Source organism: Etheostoma spectabile, chromosome 13 (genome assembly GCF_008692095.1).
Source record: "Etheostoma spectabile isolate EspeVRDwgs_2016 chromosome 13, UIUC_Espe_1.0, whole genome shotgun sequence".
In the NCBI taxonomy this organism is placed as follows: Eukaryota; Metazoa; Chordata; class Actinopteri; order Perciformes; family Percidae; genus Etheostoma; species Etheostoma spectabile.
Window position 1 is genome coordinate 24,811,601 of NC_045745.1, and position 21,798 is coordinate 24,833,398.

At 40.0% G+C, this 21,798-nt stretch overlaps 1 protein-coding gene across 1 annotated transcript; it reads left to right on the forward strand.

The window, feature by feature from the left end:
- The first annotated feature begins 4,313 nt into the window (after positions 1–4,313).
- LOC116700659 (glycogen phosphorylase, muscle form) lies at positions 4,314–15,573 on the forward strand. Its single transcript, XM_032534034.1, has 20 exons — positions 4,314–4,680; positions 6,533–6,634; positions 6,753–6,831; positions 6,959–7,062; positions 7,243–7,374; positions 7,473–7,584; positions 7,682–7,764; positions 9,839–9,982; positions 10,153–10,245; positions 10,472–10,618; positions 10,971–11,134; positions 11,402–11,516; positions 11,607–11,708; positions 12,130–12,277; positions 12,483–12,541; positions 12,947–13,088; positions 13,252–13,459; positions 14,466–14,600; positions 14,834–14,900; positions 15,081–15,573. Exons 1-20 carry the CDS (start codon positions 4,438–4,440, stop codon positions 15,228–15,230), a joined length of 2,529 nt encoding a protein of 842 aa, XP_032389925.1. The 5' UTR covers positions 4,314–4,437; the 3' UTR covers positions 15,231–15,573.
- Positions 15,574–21,798: the final 6,225 nt, after the last annotated feature.

Here is a 21,798-nt window from a genome sequence, read left to right on the forward strand (position 1 = left end):
ATATTGCAAATGTAACTGATACGTTATTGCACTGTGTCATTATTATCCAAGAATATTAAGATTGAGATATGATGTGGAAATACTGTAGGTGTTGGGAGTCCAGTTTTGACACTTTAAGCGTGTAACACTCAGAGAGAGGAGTCATATAGTTTGATGGCCACAGGTAAGAACAACCTTCTGTGGCTTTCTTTGGTGCATTGTGGGTGTAGGAGTCTATCACTGAAGGTGCTCCTCAAACGGACCAGTGTGTTGCTGCATGTCATCCCCCATCTCGTGTCTATCCACTGTCGCTAATAAAAGGGAAAAAAATCTTTAAAAAAAAATAAAGTGCCACTAAACCTCAAGTTGCTCCTACCACCAATGATGTGAGTGTGTGTGTGTGTGTGTGTGTGTGTGTGTGTGTGTGTGTGTGTGTGTGTGTGTGTGTGTGTGTGTGTGTGTGTGTGTGTGTGTCGCAACATTCTAAAGTGCTTTGTATTCTTTAAATGCACTCCATTTACAATTTATTGCTTCTTAGTCAAATCCAGTTAATACACAACAAAGCTGGTGGTTTCCAATATGACGTTACCAGATTTACCACCAGGTGACAGTATTCCATCTGTGTTGGCCCCATGGTTACAGGTTAAACAGTGAGACCAAAAAAACATTTGACCTGAGTAAAACACTGCAACTTAACAACGTCCCTTTGAACCAGCTGTGCTGTGATTCATTGCCATCAAGAAATGCAATGCAAATCAGATGATTGGTATTCTGCAAACACAAAACCCTTTTAACTCTAAACAATAGAAATGTTCAGTGTGGATGCAATTAAATGCCTTTTTCCACCATGAGAGATAAAATTGCATTTCACAAATTGTAAAATCATTATGTGGTAACTGGAGATAAACACTTTCACAGTGCATGGCATTTAATGGAGTTGTTTATTAGAACATATTTTAACTATGTAACTTAATTAAATGCAATGCATTTATAACAAGAAATTACTTATTGCTTGCTGCAGCCTCATGTGCAGAAGTAAATGTGTGTCAAGTAGTAGGTGTAATACCTTAAGTTCATAATTTTTGTGGAGATGTAAACAAAGATGCTAATTCCCTTCAGGCAAAGGAGAGCAAACAACTTTCCCACTTATAGACAGTATAAAAAAGTCAGTGAGTCAATGTGTGAATGAGGCGAGAGAGAACTAAAGCCACATCATCTTGAGATGTAATTATTTGGCTGCTTAGCTGCTGTACAGTCTGAATTTCCATCTAACCTTAATTAGAATGAGTTGGCATGTTTTCACTGAACCACATGCCCTGCGCTTCCCATTAGTTTATTACTGGATCTCACATCAATCTGACAAGTCTTGTTTCTATTTCTTTCACGTGCCTCCGGAGCCAATCCCATGACACCTGAATCCTGATGTTGAGGAGATGAAAAATGTATTCCTTTCCTCCCCTGCAAAGAGCTGAATTCCCCACCAGCTAGCAATATGCAAGAATACAAATAAACTGAGAAAAAAGAAAGAAAAAGAAAAAGTGTCCAAAAGAAAAACAAAAAAAATCGAATGCTTATGAAAAGGATGCAGTCAAACATGATGTTTAGGACATGGAGGTGCCAGACATAGATTGCACCTGCAAAAGCAGCACTATTCTGTGTGACAGCTTTCAGATACATTTACAACTGTGTGAAGGGAGAATTTACCTTAATGTCAGCTTTATATTTTTAAGATTAAAGAAAAAACAAAAATCTCCTCAGCATTTGTTGTGTAGTGCAAAAAACAAAAAACGATCTGATCAATAAAGAACACAAAACATTTTAATATTTGTTTAAAAAGCTAATTTACGTACTGTATATAATTAACAAATAAAAGATCCACAAAACCAGACACGTTTTTTTTATTGCAGCTATATGCCAATTTGCAATAACATTAGCAGCCAATCAGAGCTAAAAGATGCCTGCTATGGAAATGATAAGATATTTGGAAACTCCACAACCAATCTTAAATGTCAACAAAAAAGCTCCTTTTCATGCTCCATTTTACTCCATGCTAAGCCTGCACACAAACTGGCTACCTACTTTTTTAATCTGATAGAAAAAAGCAGTGTGATGAAAAAACAGCACACATGTTTAAGGCAACAAATAGTGAGAAACTGTGAATTGCCACATAAATCCTAGTTGGCACCAGCCTATAGCTCTTACAAGCCACCGTCAATCAGTTGTTGTCTACACCCTGTTCTAATGCCTCCCTGACGACACAGGCGCCTGAATAACTGTAGTCACTGTTTGGCAATCAGAGCATTCATTAACATCACAGTTAATTGACTTAATATTCTCTAAGGAGTAAAATTGTAATCAAAATTAATTAAACTTCATCTTCCTGATTACATGATTTAGAGATCATAACTGTGTGAGCTGAAAAGACAGACAGATACTGTGGATAGAAAATAAAGAAATTATTTTAAAAAAAACTGGTCATGTTGGGCTGGCACGTAGATGTGGTTCAGTGGCTTAACTGTCCAAACAACTCCATTTGTTGTTGAAAATTTCCCTTCGCATCGAGAGTATTGTTGGCTTTTATTCACATTTTATCAGGAAGTGCATTCATTCAGTCAGTGTGGTCTTGAAATGCTTGATGTAACATTTGACAGAACAGCCAGTAGACATGTAAGAACATAATTTGCTCATCATAATGGACAAATCGGGGGCATGCCAGCTTCAATCTTTGTCATCTGTTGTGTGATGGTTTCTCTATTGTGGGGGTCATTTGGCATGCAGGAACAATAAAAGGAACATAACAGCAAGTGGTGTAGACGGTATTTATATACTGTGTAAGTTCTAAAAATTCTTCAAATAATTCAGTTGTGGTGTGTGTCAGAAGCATTTTAGCTTATTTGTGTTACTTTCACCAAATAAATATACAACAGAGTGGCAAATGGTTTGAAAGATGTGATGTTACTCCAATACTTTTTCTGTCAACATTCATCTAAATTGCAGTCCACTCCAGTACGTCTTGACATTAAAGTAATAGTCACTCATTCATCCAGCTTTTAACCAATTTCAGTCCAAAGACAGAACCCCCCTTTAATGATAATGATAAGCTTGCAGCACTGCATTCTACTGAAAAGAGCCAAGCAAACACAGCCTTCCCCCTAATGCTGTGGTCCGATTCATAGCAGTAGTCTGCCGGCTCTTGCTGACATTAACAAGATATGCCTTTCAAATATCATGGCCTTTGGGACTGGGTCAGAGTAACTATTTATAGAAGGTCAAGACTTCATGATAGTTTGGCTTGCAAGAGTGATAACTGAAAATAGAGCGGGTTTTAGTAGCTCTGCTGTGGCTGCTTTTGTGTCTGTTATTGCTCCGGGCTTTTGAACAGATGTGATCTACATAGACTCTGGATCACTGGTTTATTACAACTTACAGCACCACTACTCAAAAGTACATGTGAAGTGATACAGTAGCGTTAAAATGTTAAGTGTTCTAACACTGCTGCTTATTGTTATCTTAGTGTGTGCTTTGATTTTTGATTTTATTTTCAAATTTAATACCCCTTCATACAGCACGTTAGTGCTTTTTTGAACAGCACTTTGGTTAGCCTAAGCTGTGTTTAGAGTGTTAAGTGTTCTATAAATAAACTTACTTAATAGTGTCACCCTACTATATGAAAATGAGCTGATGTTTGTAGTGCTTTGCTTTTAGGTGCAACAAAGACATTAAAAAAAGATCTAATATACTGTAAATCATTACCATCTGTTGGCCAAGGTACCCCTGCCAACTATGGAGAGAAAAACGAATTAGTCTCTGTAACTGTCAGCACGTGTTCCTTTCTACAGTATCAGATAATTCTTTTCACATGCAGGCAGTGGGGAAGTAGAAAAAGATAATTTTCTTATTTTGTGTCATGCTACTATTTTAATGATGATAATGAATTATGCCAAATCACTCAAGCCATTGTAGGTTGTCAGCTTTGTACATGCCACATCCATCCTTTATGTAACGGTGAAATACAAGCATGACAGACAATACAAATTTTCTAAATAACAAGATTCAGATTGTTTGTACTGCTTTGGTCAAATTGACTGAAAAGGATCAGTCAATTATAAGTTTTGACCAGTGTAAGTCAAATTAAAAATAGATTTAGAGTAGCTCCTGATCCTCATTGAATTATTAAAACTGTAGATGTACAGTAAATGAAGATGCCATGTAGTCTTATATCTTTGATTTAAAAGTTCCAACCTCTTTCCTCAACATATGCCCCACCCTTTCCCTAATCTATACAATCAGCTCCACCCTCAACTTAATATTTATAGTGATGTCTTTAAAATGCTGAACCTGAGCCTGTGGTGTGGGCGTCTCTCTCGCTGTGTGTTCGGGCCTGTGGTGTGCTCTTGCTGTCTTACTGTTTACACTCTGCCAGAGTCAGAGCCCTGAGCTGCAACAACTCGTGCCACCATGTCTAAACCCTTGTCTGACCATGATAGAAGGAAACAGATTTCAGTGCGAGGCCTCGCCGGCGTTGAAAACATTTCACAATTGAAGCTAGATTTCAACAGACATCTCCACTTTACGCTGGTCAAGGACAGAAATGTGGCTACCAGAAGGGATTACTACTTTGCTCTTGCCAATACTGTACGGGAGCACTTGATTGGCAGGTGGATCAGAACCCAGCAGCACTACTATGAGAAAGATCCCAAAGTAAGTGAAAGTATCAATATTTACAGTAATATAAATTTCCATAAATATATAGAGATTTATTAACTAACCGGCTCATTTCTCAAAAAGTGCTACTCTTTTAATGCCAATAACGGCATGAACAGTATCACATGTGTTTGTGAAAAAGAAAACTACTTTAAGTTTGCTATTACATTTTTCTGCACACACAGCACAGGGGAACACTGGTAACTATATTTCACCTTAGAACTGGTTTACATCTTCCGGATATTTATGGAAGCTGTTGCATTGTGACCTCACTGCCTGTCCGGTACTAAGTTAATTGTTTTTATTATTATTCTGTGCCATAAGTTGAATCTTATACTGCGTCATAAAATAACTTCTGCACATTTCGCACAGTTTAACAAAAGACCATGAATCACTTTCATAAGAGCAAGGGATTTATATTCTTCAACTGTACGTTCAACAACCTGATATCAGTGTAAGGTCATGGCATTTAAACTTCACCAGGGCTTCTTAGCACTCTGCTGGTATGCTGCCGTTCTTATAGTGTGTTGAAACATTAAACCTCTCCATGACCTTCTGTTCCCATCCTGTCTGACCATGAAGCACATAGGACTTTCTTTCTGTGTTATATGAGTACATGCCACTGAGGGTATCCAAGTTTATATATAAGCAGCCACATAAGCTATATATCAGCAACAGAAAGAACCTTAAAACAATAGGAAGCTGACTTCACTAGAATACAGCAGCAAAATTGCAAACCGTTCCCGGAAAATGTCACACAAAACTGTGTAATCTCAACAGAAGGCTCAGAAGGACAGTGAAAATTGCATTTACTTTGCAGGAAAAAAATCTCCTTGAAAGATCCTTAATATCTCTAGTGAATAAAGAGGATGATTTTTCTCTTCTTAACATGAACCTCTCGTCTGACTCTGCAGGGTTATTGTTCTTTAACTTGAGTGCCAAAGCCCTTGCATATTAAGCTCAGTAGGGAGATCTTTACTTCTCACATTAAGCATTCAGAAACTGTTTGATTAGATGTCGGTGGGCTGCCACTTCTAACTTAAAATCCTTCCGACCTCCTTTATGCATCACCTTGTTCCAATGTTCTAGACAGAAAGGTGAATCCCTTAAAAAGGTCTAAACAGTAACCTTAAAGAGGGAGGAAATCCAAGCTCAGGATTAAGTTTTGTGCAAGATCATGTACTACAAAATTTACATTTCTTCACATGCTCATATGCATTCTCGAAAACATAAGAAAAAGCTAATTAGCATAATGACATGAAAGCGGGTTTGAAGTCTGATACAATTTGGAACATACAGTCAAATATAATTCAAAAGATCCTGTTAGCCGCTCAGTGATATGGCTCTGTCAGTTGTATTTGTTATTATTTTACATCTATCCAGGCCACTTCACTCCAGACTTGAACTCCACAATGAAAGAGTATCAGGCTCAGGCTGACCTTTATAGCTACCTCTACAGCTATTTTTGCCTAGGCCAAAATGTTGGTGTTATGTAACAACCAGAGCAATTGGTCCCCCAGTCCCTTCCCCTCTCCCATCTCTTCCTCTCCTCCTAAACCTGTGTCCGCCCCCTCCATGTCTGGTGGGAAAAAAAAAACTAAATGGCAAAGGCTAAACACAGGCTCAGGTGGCAAATTTCTTTGCACTCTTAATCATGAAGCTAAATTATGTACTTGAGGATTTATTTAAAAGTCAGAGTTGGATGTGATTGTGACTTGATTTCACAGATCTGTACCCATCATGCTACTGTGGAGACCTTTCTGTACCCTAATCATTTATTGACTCAAAAATATCTGTTAGTCTTCATAAGACATGTTCATTTGTTTCTCCCCTTTGTCTCAAACTGTAGCGCGTGTACTACATCTCCCTTGAGTTCTACATGGGCCGCACTCTTCAAAACACCATGGTGAACCTCGCACTGGAGAACGCCTGTGATGAGGCCATGTACCAGGTAAGACAAAGACCCTTCATTTGTATCGCTTATAAAAATTTCCTTTTCCAACCATTGTAAAAGGCATCTCAAAAGGACTGTTTCATGAGTCCATGCTGTGTTCTGTTGTCCTCTGTAGTTGGGTCTGGACATGGAGGAACTGGAGGACATGGAGGAAGATGCGGGCTTGGGAAATGGTGGTCTGGGACGCCTTGCCGGTGAGTATCTTTTCACCCAGTTTAAAGAATGTTTACCATTATATACTGCCTAAATAAATAATGCAGAACATTATGTAAAAGCTTGTCAAAATATTTGCTTTTTGCGTGTGCTGTCTCTGGTGCTCAGCCTGTTTCCTGGACTCTATGGCTTCACTGGGTCTGGCTGCCTATGGTTACGGTATTCGCTATGAATTTGGTATCTTCAATCAAAAAATCGTCAATGGCTGGCAGGTTTGAAATGAAAAACAAATGTAAAAATGTATATTCTTGTTTGAAGCCACATGAATAGCTACTACTCTCTTTTTCACCTGGATTTCTTTCCTTTTTCATTATAATTTTCTATGTCTGGCTCAGCTCAAAAGCCACTATGAATGTTTCCTCCCCTAAATATAAATATATGTCATTATCCAGGTTGAGGAGGCTGATGATTGGCTGCGCTATGGCAACCCCTGGGAAAAGGCACGGCCTGAGTACATGCGTCCAGTGAACTTCTATGGCAGGACCGAGCATCACCCCGATGGTGTCAAATGGGTTGACACTCAGGTGACAATATGATTATGAAGTACATTAATATAAATAGTAATAGACACCTTCTGAGATGATATATTTATTTATGTCTCTTCCTGTGATGGTATTGACAGGTAGTGCTGGCTTTGCCATATGACACCCCTATCCCTGGCTACAGAAACAACGTTGTCAACACCATGAGGCTGTGGTCGGCGAAGGCGCCTTGCGAGTTTAACCTCAAAGACTGTATGTGTCTGGCAGAGATCAAGCATTTTAAATCATACTACAGCTGGTAAATGAGCTTGAATGAAAGAATTTTATGCATGTTTTTTTTCCTTTACAGTCAATGTTGGTGGCTACATTCAAGCTGTTTTGGACAGAAACTTGGCTGAGAACATCTCCCGTGTACTGTATCCCAACGACAATGTAAGAAAATGTGTCTATTACCTTTTCATCCACCCGCACTGCACTCATAGGATGGCCATGCACACGTAAACCTGGATTAGAGAAAATAAGAAGAAATAAGAAATGTTCAACGTTATAGGGGCTGTCGACTGTATGGCTCCTGTATGACTGCATGGCTCATCTTAATTCAGGTGGATTTCCATAATTTGGACCCCAACTAGTCCTTTGTCTTCAGCTAGAGCCACTTTGTGCTTTTTTAGATTCCTCTGAAGAGGTCTTTTATAAGAAATGCCCACCATGTGCTGACTTTCTGAAGGCTCAAGAGGGAGGATTTGGGAGATAACCGTCTAGCTCGAGCTATAACTCATGTCAGGTCTGGGAATTTATGTCTGTGGAAGTGAGAGCAGAATCAGTGGTGGGCCAGATATTCCAGTTTTGTTTGAATTCTGTTCAGTCAGTTTTACAATAGACTGCTTTTTTATCATAGTTTATTTTTTTAACAATACAGAAAACCCAGAAATAATTAGTTGATTCACTCATAGATCTAAAAATTTAACATTCAACAATAAAGGTTTCATTTTATCCGATGTGGCGTTTCATATAAAGACACCACATTAGGGTTTGGTAACAAATACATGTTTAGTTATTTATTTTAACAGACTAATTGACTGCTTAAAAATAACCCATAGATTAGTTTGTTGTGGTAATAATTATTTTTAGTTGGAACTACTAGTTGCAAAACCAGAAAATAACAGAATTTTACATTGACAAAATTGTATTTCTAATTAATTTCTAACAGGTGACTGGGCACATACCTGTTCTCTTCCACTTGCTGTTACATTGCTCAATTCGTTGGTTGTAAACTGGCAGTTTGGGTAACTGCTGCTATATGTGCTCTGCTGAGGAAGAACAATCGCCCAGTTTAGTCCTGTGTCGCATCAACTCCGATTAAGACACATGAAGCAGAAAAAGCTACTTCTCTGACCCCTGACAAGCTATAGCTTGTTAGCAGTTAGCACATTTTGTCTTGAAGAAAAACTCATTACATTAATTTAGATTATTTTAATCAGAAGTATGCCGCGGCTGACTTTCAAATTTGTCCTACAGCAGATCATCCACATAGTTAATTGTGACCGTAGTTATCTTTTTTTTTATAGGAAATACAAACTTCTAGGAGTAGACTCCTTGGCAAACAGCCAAACAAATTGCTGAAGGGAAATCGGTCTGTGCCATCCATTTTCAAAACCAGAGGCAAGTTCAGTCCCGACAATTATAGCAACACCCTCACTGAACTGAAACGGTGTGCGTTGAACACCCTGTGAGCGCAAGCGCTCTGCCTTTTTAACCACATGTCTACATACACGTCTCTGCTGATTGGGTATCACCTGTGACACACCCACCAAACGATAGAAAACACAACTCAAAGCCATAGAAAGTTAAAGAAAGCGCAAAGCCAGTTGCGCACACCGTTCCGAGGAAACGTGTCGTTTAACCAGGAAACCGTAGCAAAACGTTGCGCACTGTTTTGAGATTGAACGTGCCCCAGGGCAAGACTTTGGGCATGAGGATTGTCACTAAAATACATAATTTTAAAAATATACAATAGGCTAATATATCCAGCCTATTAAATCCCCTTTACTATTATATGATAACAAAACCTTTCCTTAATCACATCAGTTGTCACTTCTATTTTAGCTTAATACATTTTTAAGGTTGCTCTGGGTCAAAACATAAAAAACTGAATTCAGCTTCCATAAATCTCAAATAATGTTTGGAGGAAACTTTACTAAATGGATGCACAGATTTAATTGCATTAACTACATTAGCACACAAGTGTATATTATAGATGGGTGTTTGATGTTATGCTGAAATGATTATAATTGCTTGATAATTATACTACTATAATTATTTGAAATCCGAGCTACCACTTTCTTGTTACATAAGGTTTTGGTAATTATTTCATTAAAATGGAAAGATTTTAGTTGTCCATGCATGAATACCAGTTACTAATATGCTAAAAGGATATGTTTAATACAGAATCTAGTCATGTTTGCCTGCAGAGCAGAAACAGACAAATTTGTGCCTTTATCCTCAGTTCTTTGAAGGAAAGGAGCTCCGTCTGAAGCAGGAATACTTTGTGGTGTCTGCCACCCTGCAAGACATCATCCGTCGTTTCAAGGTCTCTAAGTTTGGCTCCAGGGAGGTTGTTCGCACAGACTTCAGCAAACTGCCTGACAAGGTGAGGCACAAAACCCAACAAAATAGTTTGTGTCACAAATGAAAAGATTCCCTTCTGATGTTCTCTCTGTGCTTTTGTTAAATTGCCTTTGTCAGTGTGTTGAACAGGTGGGTTGTATTTTATCTTAGAAGAATTCTGTTTTGACATTTCATAATGCTCTGCATATTCAGGTTGCCATCCAGCTGAATGACACTCACCCAGCCATGGCTATTCCTGAGCTGATGAGGGTTCTGGTTGATGAGGAGAAACTGGCATGGGAAAAGGTGAGGAAGAGCAACATTGGTGTAACAGCCCAACTGAATTTCACATAGATTCATAGTTCTATTTTTCAAATTTTCAACGCACATTTTAATGTTTAAGATGGGCTACTTTTCTTGTTTTGCTTTGTGTTACAGTGTTTTTACAATTTGGTGTGGTTTATAAACTATTTACCGCCATCATCGTAGTCTTTCACAGTGAATGTATGTATTTCCTCTCGCTGGTTTTTAGGCATGGGACATCTGTGTGCGCACCTGCGCCTACACCAATCACACCGTCCTTCCTGAAGCTCTGGAGCGCTGGCCAGTCGATCTGTTTGCTTATCTGCTGCCTCGTCACCTGGAAATTATATATGAAATCAACCGTCGCCACCTGGAGGTTAGTACCGCACATTGCAACATTGTATCATTTCCATAATGCAATGCATACAAAGTGTATTTATGTCAGCAGATGTGTTCTCTGTGTTTAAGTTGTAATATTGTAATAAAGACTTACAATAGAATAGCCCTCTGTGCTTCCACCTGCCTGGTTGAACACAATGTACAAGTTAAGGTAGGTTCATTACACACTGATGGAAATTGTCCTGTTGCAGCTCATTTTATATTTTTCTAGAATATCCGTGTTGACCTACTTTAACATGTATTGGACTATAAATCTACTATCCAGCAAGCAAAAATCAAAACAGAATCTATGAGTTATGTTTTGCCTCATGTTCTTTTTAACTTTGCAGAGAGTTGCTGCCAAGTACCCTGGTGATAATGGTCGTCTGTGCCGCATGTCCCTCATTGAGGAAGGCGGACAAAAGAGGATCAACATGGCCCATTTGTGCATTGTGGGTTCCCATGCTGTCAACGGCGTGGCCCAGATTCATTCTGACATCCTCAAAGCTACTGTGTATGTCCCTAAAATAAGCATTTGTCATAGTCTGTAGTGATAAATCACAGAACTATAGTACATGTATGTTGTAGTATTTCGTTTTCGTTTCGTTTTCGTTTTTATTTCACACGTCATCACTGTACATTTAAACACAATTCCATGAGGCACAACAATCATAAACAGGACGCATATTTGTTTCATTAATCCCCAGGCATATATGATTCCTTGGGCTACTGCATCATCTGTTTTTTTTTTCTGATACATGTGATGCTTCACTGCCTGCAGTTTCAAGGACTTCTATGAAATGGAGCCACATAAGTTCCAAAACAAGACCAACGGCATCACTCCTCGCCGCTGGCTGGCCATGTGCAACCCTGGCTTGGCTGAGGTCATCGCCGAGGTTAGCTGTGTTTTAATATGCACACTTTACACAGACAACATTGTGAATAGCTGTAGCTTTTATTTACTCTTTTTGAATTTCTGTTAACAGAGAATCGGTGAGGACTTTATCCGTGACCTTGACCAGCTGAAGGGTCTCTGCAAGTATGTGAATGATGAGGCTTTCATTCGTGATGTTGCAAAAGTGAAGCAGGTGAAGTGTTCTTTGATCTCAACTTTGCAATTACAGTTATTTTTGAATTAGGTGATAATCGTGATTAGATAGTCAGCCTTTATTATAGCTGGCTATAGCGCAATAAAAACAGTGCCTTTTAATGGCAACATGCCCAGATTAGTCCATGTTTTCACTGTACATACAATCAGGCAGCAGAACCAACCTGCCAATCTGTGATCGCAGCCTCCAGTAACAGCATTTACTGCCGCCTCTGCACAATATATAAAAGTCAAGGAGTTTTTTTCTTTGACACACGGCAAATGTTGTTGTGTGTTTCACTATTGAATCTTATAGAATTGTTTTTCCACAATTATGAACGTGTCTTTATTTGGCACATACAAATAACCACACAAGTTGAACTTTTGTTTTATGTAATGAAGTCACTGTTTGGATAAAGTAGGAAAACAAGATGAAGTTTGCTGTCCACTTGGAGGAGCACTACAAGGTTAAGATCAACCCCAACTCCATGTTTGACCTGCAAGTCAAGAGAATCCATGAATACAAGAGACAGCTGCTGAACTGCCTGCACATCATCACCTACTATAACCGTGAGAACAATCTTTTTAATTGAACTATATTAATAATACATAATACTGTGGTTTGTAGAATGATTTCAGGGGAAGATTGTATGTGTTTGTGTGTGTGTGTGTGTGTGTGTGTGTTTGTGTCAGAGACTGAACAGACACACACACACACACACACACACACACATTTACAGCAAGTCCTGTAATCAAGTCTTCATATCTCCGCCAGGCATCAAGAAGGAGCCTAACAAGCAGTGGACTCCAAGAACTGTCATGATTGGAGGAAAGGTTTGTAGTTTAAGTTTAGGTCTTCAGACGAAGACCTTCTAACTGTCCCCAGAACATGTTTTAAAACCAGAGGTGATCGAGCTTTTTCTGTGGTGGCTCCAAGGCTCTGGAACTCACTCCTTTTAGCTCTGAGAGCGTTGGATTCTGTGGAAACTTTTAAAAAAACCCTCAAGACACGTCTTTTTAGACAAGCATTTAACTAGCAATATGGCTTAGTATTTTATGTGTTGCTGTTTTATTTCTTTTTACTGTAAAGCACTTTGTGACCCTTCTTGTCTGTGAAAGGTGCTATATAAATAAAGTTTACTTACTTACTTACTTTAAGCAAGCAACTGGGCTTTAAAAACAAACTCACCCTCAATTCATTTAAGGCTCTTTCTCCACTCTACTTTTCCTTTCTTGCAGGCTGCTCCTGGATACCACACTGCCAAGATGATTATCCGGCTGATCACAGCCATTGGCGAGGTGGTCAACAATGATCCTGTGGTCGGAGACCGTCTCAAAGTCATCTTTTTGGAGAATTACAGAGTCACACTGGCAGAGAGAGGTAATTTCCAAATAATTATTTCCTCTCTCTTTGTATCTGTTCTTATGCTCATCATCCTGCTCATTTCCTCCTCTGCAGTTGTGCCCAGCCAGTATTTTTAACTTTATTTGAACGCAAAATGCTTATTAGAGTCATCAACCCTCTACTTCTCTCATCTTTTCAGTCATTCCTGCATCTGACCTGTCAGAGCAGATCTCCACAGCTGGCACTGAGGCGTCTGGCACCGGCAACATGAAGTTCATGTTGAATGGTGCTCTAACCATTGGTACCATGGACGGAGCCAATGTTGAGATGGCCGAGGAGGCCGGCATGGACAACATTTTCATCTTTGGCATGAGGGTGAAAGACGTTGATGCACTTGACAAGAAAGGGTAACGAATCACTTTTCATCAGGGCCTATTCCAGGATTTCTTTGGAGCCTGGGGGCTTAGAAATATAGGAAATAGTGGATAGGATAGAACAACACAATGTTATGCTGCTAAATAAAAGATAACATTCATTATTAATTTCACTTGTTTTAATAAAAAAAACAAAAAAACAATTGTATATCCAAATAAAATATACATTTTCTAGCAGCTCAGTCTGCCACTTTAAAATAACAAAAACAGTTGTGCTGGTTCCATAGTATCAGAATTTTGGATAGTCGTCATAGAAACTTTAAAATGAATTGGTCATGTGACAAAGGATGGGAAAATTGGCAGAGCGTAACAGTACTAGGATCCAATGGAAATCACAATTGTCAGATTGACAGCACTATAGCCCAATGGATGGGGGGGGGGGGCAATCATATTTCACGGCGGGCCGGTGCCACCCCATGCCCCCCTTTCTAGCCCTGTCCCTGCCCTCCATAAGTGCAAACATACAGTATATTACATTTTCGACTTCTACTGCGAACAATTTTTTTCTGTAGCTAATTAAACATGTTCAGTGTGTGATATTGCCTCTTTACCACACAGACACACATTTGAGTCAGGTGATACACAGCTGCAAGTCTACAAATGTGTTTTCTACAAACTTAAAAAATGATTCCTCCCTGTTTTTTTATTTGCGCCAACACAGTATGTAATGTCTTTGCATGTAAGAACAGAGTGTGTTATCAGATTCATTTGGTGAAATATCTCCAAGATAGTCCAACTGTTAAGACCTTTTGACATCAATGTAGTGAGGTCCTCGTGCTCTGACAATCCAGCAGCTTTACACTCTCTCACAGAGGTTTTGGCATTGATCAGTTTCACCAGATGTCAAGTGTTTTTTCCACCCTAGCTGAGGTTTTTCACACTAAAAGGTGTGGCCTTGTCAAACTTGTTGATCTGCAGCAACAAGCTTGTACTTCTGTTTTTCTGAACGTGCATTTTGTTTATTTTTGGTCCTTCTTAGTTACCACGCTGAAGAGTACTACAACCGCCTACCTGAGCTGAAACAGGCTATTGACCAGATTGCTGGAGGCTTCTTTAGCCCAAAGCAGCCTGACCTGTTTAAGGAAATTGTCAACATGTTGATGCATCATGACAGGTAAAGACACATCATATATTACCAGCCTGAGGGGCACAGATGCGTACATACATACAAATAGGAACGTGTATAAGCTTGCATGCTGGTGCATGAAAAGAAAAAGAGAAAACAACTCAGTCTTTTGCATGCACTCCAACATTCAGTACACCTAACATACACACACAAACACTGTATGCATTCACATTGCATTATAAAGCCTGTTCATTGAGTTAATCACAGTCTTTTATGCACAGATTTAAGGTCTTTGCTGACTATGAAGACTATATCAAATGCCAGGAGAAAGTCAATGCTCTTTACAAGGTATGTTCATTAAAAAGCCACATAACCCACATGGGTATTTTATGCATTTATGGTAGAACTTTAATTAGTATATTATGAGTATGACCACTAATGGAAGGGGACTCAGAGCTACTAATCCTATTAATTACTGATTATTATTAAGCTGATTGACTTTATCAATCATTTACATCCTCTCATCAGGACCCCAAGGAATGGACCAAGAAGGTGATTTACAACATTGCTGGATGTGGCAAATTTTCCAGCGATCGCACCATTGCCCAGTATGCTCGTGAGATCTGGGGCATGGAGCCTACACTTGAGAAACTCCCCGCCCCTGATGATAAGCAATAAACTGTCCACATGATGGCACAACACCCCAACTTTCCCTGCTGGTATCGCAACACGGCCAACTTAAGAAACCACGTGGTAGATACTGTGCATCTGATAAAAGCCCCCAAAAAACCTGTGTCTAAAAGAAATTAGCATTAAATGCTTCACTTTACTACATTGTGTCTTACTCAAACTCTTGGCTCAGTTTACATTTTTCATACCGGATACAGATTCCCAAAAAACAGGTTACAGTGGATAGAGTTTAGTGGTGGGCTTTGTCAATTTATTGGTATTATTTTTTTATTCAAAATTATAAACCCTTGTATGTCCACTCAGACCCATTCTAAATAAAAATCTTAAATACTATGATAGCCTGGGTGACTTTTTCTAGATCTTCTCTTTCTATTTCCGGGAAAACCAGTTATTTCAACATGATTTATTTAAAAGGTATGGCTTTACTGTTTGTAAACAGTTCAAAGTTGGCCCCTGGTCAAGTGAATTACAGACCACATAAGATAAGAGAGAGAAATTGATTAGATAAAACTTATGTTTACACAGAAGTTTTTCCTTGCATTGCCTGCCCAAACAATCAACATGTGAATATAAAAAAAACATCTGTATGATCACCCGCCATTAATCAACAAGACATGATACAATAAAAACATTTGGCACACCTTTCCGTCATGATACATTCCACATCTAAATGAAGAGATTGAGCCCTGTACAAAGCCCTAATCAAGAGATATAAAACGCTCTTTTCTTTTTGTTTTGCAGCGATTATGCGCTAAAGTACAAATAAACACAACCACACGCGGGACATGCCACACTGCCTGATTACGATCCTTTCTGTCTCTGTCTGTGTCAGTGAGACTGTGTTGATATAGAATAGAATGCCTTTATTGTCATTATACACAAGTACCTGTGCAATGTGATTGAAGCAACCCCTTTACAGTGTTGACACTGTTGACAGACAAATATAAAGTATAGGTAGTGCAGAGAAGAAATGGGGGGGGACCGGATGCACAGTCCTGAGAGCAACTATATACATATATAAAATAGATATGAGACGCTGAGGGGCAAAGGGGCGGTTTGGGAATGACAATAAGCTGCCCACCCTGCTTGCTGTTGTTGGCTAGGAGTTACACACCCATGTGAGGACCATGGGCTCTTTGTTACTGCCCAGAAACGTCCCACAATTAAACGGAATAAGAAAAGATTAAATACAGGCAGTAGGCAGGGTCTCTGCAGATACAAACACCACCACACACTTCTAGTGGGTCATAAGTGATGATTGAGATGGATTACTTTTGTATCAGTCAATACATTGTTTTTTTAGGAAGACACTGCACAGTTTACCTTCAAGTATTTTAAACTGCAGTAAAAATAAATAAAACAATAATGCCATCTTTAATCAAATACTATTTGAGTACTAAAGTAAATGATTGCAAATATTGAATAAATTGGAGACCTGTATAAAGTCCAACCTCTCATCAAACAGCTTTAGATAACTGTAGAAGTAAAATAAACCATAGCCTTTAATTGTTGTAATTTTTGTAACTGGCACATTCCCACACTGTAGATTCTTTGTGAGTCTGTACACAGATTCTTTATCACGCACACCAGGAAATGGACCCACAAATGCTCAACTCAGGTAAGTAGGAGATTGAGGGTTTTATTTGAGCACTAATAAAACTTACAAGCAACAGTGTCCGAGTAATGACAGGCAAAGGAAAATCCAAGCAGTAGTCAAAAATCCAAGGAAATCAGGAACTCAGGAAACAGGGAACACCGCTCAAAGGCTGCACACAAGGAAAACAGACGATCTCGCACAGGAGTAAGGGTAAAACTGAACTTAAATACACAAGACGGGGGGGCAATGAGACACAGGTGCAACACATAGGGGTGGGAACAGGTAATCACACAGGAGGGAAGAAGGACAAAGACCAGGAAATCAACAGATCTGAAATGAGACGAGAAGGTAAGTTTCAAAATAAAACAAGAAATGGAAAACTAAACAGGAAACATGAAAACAACTAAAATAGAACCTTGACACACAGACGAGACATGACAGTACCCCTCCCTTGAAGGCAGACTCCAGACGGCCCAGGATATTCAGGGTGTTGCGGCTGGAACTCACGAATAAGCTCAGGATCCAATATGTTGCTGGCTGACACCCAGGACCTATCTTTGGGCCCGTACCCCTCCCCGTCCACAAGGTACCGAAGGCCTCACCCTCATCTTCTGACATCAAGAAGCCTCTTTATCAATGATACGGAGGTGGGGGAGCAGCACTCTCAGGCACCAGCTGACTCTCTTAAACAGGTTTGCCACCGCTCACATAAAAGGTCGGATGAACCCTCATGGTCATAGATGACTTCAGTCTCACAGCAACAGGGGAAATAACTTTTTTGACAGGAAATGGACCAATGAACTGGGGTGCCAACTTACGGCTCTCAACGCAAAGGGGAAGATCCCAGGTAGCCAGCCATACTCTGACCCTCTGTATAGGTTGGAGCCTTGGACCTGAAAGGCAGGCAGCTAAAGCCCACCTCCAACTCGTGGTTGAGCCACTCAGTCTGGCCATTTGATTGGGGGTGGTAACCAGAAGACAAACACATTGGCTCTGAGAAGGTTGCAGAATGCCTTCCAGAAACGAAAGATGAACTGGGGCCCCCGATCAGACGCCACATCTCTAGGAAGTCCATACAACCTGAACACATCCTGAAGCATAACCTTCACCATTCCTTTGGCGGAAGGGAGTTTAGGTAGAGGAACAAAGTGAACGCAGGACAACTAGAAAGAACAACAAGACCTGACATATACTTGGACTGCTTTTATCCAATAGACCTGCAACAATTAATGTTAAGGGTCTCTTCAGCTAAGCCATCTACCTGTCTCTTAGACCCCATCCCAACGAGGCTACTTAAAGAAGAATTACCCATGGTTAACATTTCATTATTACAGTTGAACAATAAATACCGGTTATGTACCACATTCATTTAAAGTAGCTGTGATAAAACCTCTTCTGAAAAAACCCTACCCTCGATCCTGAGGTCTTAGCCAACTATAGATCTATATCTAATCTCCCCTTTTCTCTCCAAGATCCTTGAGAAGGTAATCAATTAACAGTTGTGTGATTTTCTACATAGGAATAGTTTATTTGACAACTTTCAGTCGGCATTTAGATTGTGTCATAGCACAGAGATGGCAATGGTGAAAATTACTAACAAAGGACTTACAAAGGACTTGTCTCCATACTTGTCTTACTAGATCTTAGTGCTGCATTCAACACTATTGACCATACCATACTATTACAGAGACTGGAACATTTAGTTGGCATTAAAGGAATCACACTAAGCTGGTTTAAGTCCTATTTCTCTGATCAAACTCAATTTGTTAATTTTAACGATGAATCCTCCAGGCATGCTGAAGTAAGCTATGCAATTCTATTCTTCTTACATATGCTCCTTCTAGGCATTGTTATTAGGAAACACTCAATTAACTTTCACTTTTATGCGGATGACACCCAATTATACCTATCAGTCAAGCCACATGAAACCAGTCAGTTAGTTAAACTTCAAGGATGATATAAAATCATAGATGACCTATAATTTTCTAATATTAAACTCAGACAAAACTGAAGTTATTTTGCTGGGCCCTAAACACCTCCAAACCTTATCTAAAAATATGGCTACTCTGGATGGTATTGCTCTGGCCTCCAGCACTACTGTCATAAATCTAGAAGTTATTTTTGATCAGGATATATCCTTTAACGCCCACTTAAAACAAACCTCAAGAACAGCCTTTTATACCTTTGTAACATTTCCAAAACTAGGCACATTCTGTCACAATGCTGAAAAACTAGTCCATGCATTTCTTACTTCCAGGCTGGACTACTGTAATTCCTTACTGTCAGGGTACTCAAATAAGTCCTTCAAGACTCTACAGGTGATCCAGAATGCTGCAGAACATGTTCTAACAAGAACTAAGAAAATAGATCATCTTTCTCCTGTATTAGCTTCTTTGCATTGGCTTCCTATAAAATTCAGGATTGAATTTAAAATCCTTCTCCTGCCATACAAAGCTCTAAATGGTCAAGCACAATCATATCTTGAAGAGGTCGTAGTTAGTACAAAATCCATCAACAAAAGTAGAATGGTAGTTTTTAAAGGAAGAGACGAATTTGCCGATTGGGAAAATCCTTCTCAGAAGACACCTCAGAGTCCACAGAAGGTGGAGCAGGAACCACAGTCAAATTTGCAGCAGTAGACAAGAATAGTACTCCCAGTACTCTTTCCGGGTCTGGGCCGAACACAGGTCTTGGCACAGGTCTCTCCCCACCCCTTAACATCCCTCGAAGTCCAGTCAAATGAGGGTTATGTTCGTGGAGCCAGGGAAATCTGAGGATAATCGGGAGGAATCAACCAGGTAAAAATCCATAGTCTCAGTGTATTGGTCAGGAAAAGCAAGGGTCACTGGAGTGGTGTGGTGAGTCATCTACCAGAGCAGCCAGCCATCCAGCGCTGTGGCCCTCAAAGGCACAGGAAGAGAAACAGAGTTCAGCCCCAATCATCTGTCAGAGGAGAAGTCCATGAGACTAGCATCAGCCTGGAGTACTGGAAACATCAGAGGACAGAAACACAGTGGACATGGAGTGAGAGGGAACGTTAGAGACTGTAGTTTGGCTCACCAGGACTCTCTCCTTCACCTCCGATTTTGCCGGCCACTGACTGATGAAGTGACTAGATGTAGCTAGATGTGGTAGATACATGTTCCTTTCCGTATTCTCCTCTGTCTTTCCCCATCTGTGGAAGCCGAAAGTGAAGCAACGGCCAGCGTGAATGACGATGGCGAGGGACGCCTTTACCCAAGACGACTGCTCTAATCCTCCAGTGGAGAACCTTTGGAGTCAAACCTCTCTCTTTCACGTCCAAAGTGACGGTTGTCAACCTTCTAGCAGCCTGATTCCACCCGCTCTCTGCTGCCAGTGTGCGGAAAACTCTGCTATTGCCCATGTTTCTGCTCGATCAGACAGGTGTGAAATCAAGTAAGCAATCTAGGTAGTGGACTGACTAGAGCTCAAAATGGAATCCACACTGAGTTAAAAAGGCTCAACAGTCAACGGACTCACCAGAGAAGCATTCAGGCGGAGACGGATGAGGTAAAACAGCGGGGCTGGCCGGCAATTGGACTGGAGAAGCAGCAGAACCCTCTCCGAACGTGGTATCAACAGAAAGGACCGGATCTGTGGAGCTCTGAGAGGCAAGTGGTGCAGCGGTGGACTGGAAAGTTTGACGCCAAGTAGTCAGGTGAGACACTTGTTTACACACAGCTTTCTGTAATCCCAGCTGACACTCCACCATACCTTGAATCTCCTGTTGAATGGTGGACAGAACTTCCTCTAGCTAGTGAGGTTTCTGATCTTGAGATCGAAGAGCGTTCTTTACCATATTTGAGTTGTAACAGTCCATCTTAGTGGCGAGATCGTTCTATCACGCACACCAGGAAACGGACCCACAAATGCTCAACTCAGGTAAGTAGGAGATCAATGATTATTTGAGCACTAATAAAACTTACAGGCAACAGTGTCCGAGTCATGACAGGCAAAGGGAAATCCAAAAAACAAGCAGTAGTCAAAAATCCAAGGAAATCAGGAACTCCAGAACACATCGAAACAGGGAAAAACGCTCAAAGGCTGCACACAAGGAAAACAGACGATCTCGCACAGGAGTAAGTGCAAGACTGAACGTAAATACACAAGACGGGGGGGGGGACAGGGACAATGAGACACAGGTGCAACACATAGGGGTGGGAACAGGTAATCACACAGGCGGGAAGAAGGACAAAGACCAGGAAGTCAACAGATCTGAAATGAGACGAGACGGTAAGTTTCAAAATAAAACAAGAAATGGAAAACTAAACAGAAAACATGAAAATAACTAAAATAGAACCTTGACACACAGACGAGACATGACATTCTTGAATTCAGCCCTGAAGAAGCTCAAATTTAAAAATGAAGACATCACACAAGTTGAGACCACATATGCCAGGAAAATGCAAATCAACGAAATCGGTTAATAATGCATTTTGTTGGAAAGATGATAGTGTTGGGTAATAACTGTATTTCCAGGCATCACACTTAAGAAAAGGCTATTTCAACTATGGTCCACAAACCCTGTCAATGCACTTTGGTAGCCTACATTTTATTTGGTGTAAATAATTGATTTTGCCATCGTTCCACTTGCGGAAGACCTATAAACTAGGCTCATAACAAAGTGTGAGGACAGTAAACTTTAGGACTGAATTTAATACACATATATATTACAGCAGCGGGTTGGGTTGAAATCTGACCTGCGGCCCTTTGCTGTGTGCCATCCCCTCTCTCTCCTCCCTTTCCTGTCAATCTATCACTATCTAATAAAATAAAAAGCACCAAAAAAAATCTTTAATCAATAGAGAAAAAATTAAATATGTGATCAAATTAGTGGACAAGAGTGACCAAGCTGCAGACTACCTGAGCTAAGTGTTAAGTTAACATTCATCCAATATCTCTATGGACCTCAAATACAGAATAAACGTCAAAACTGTG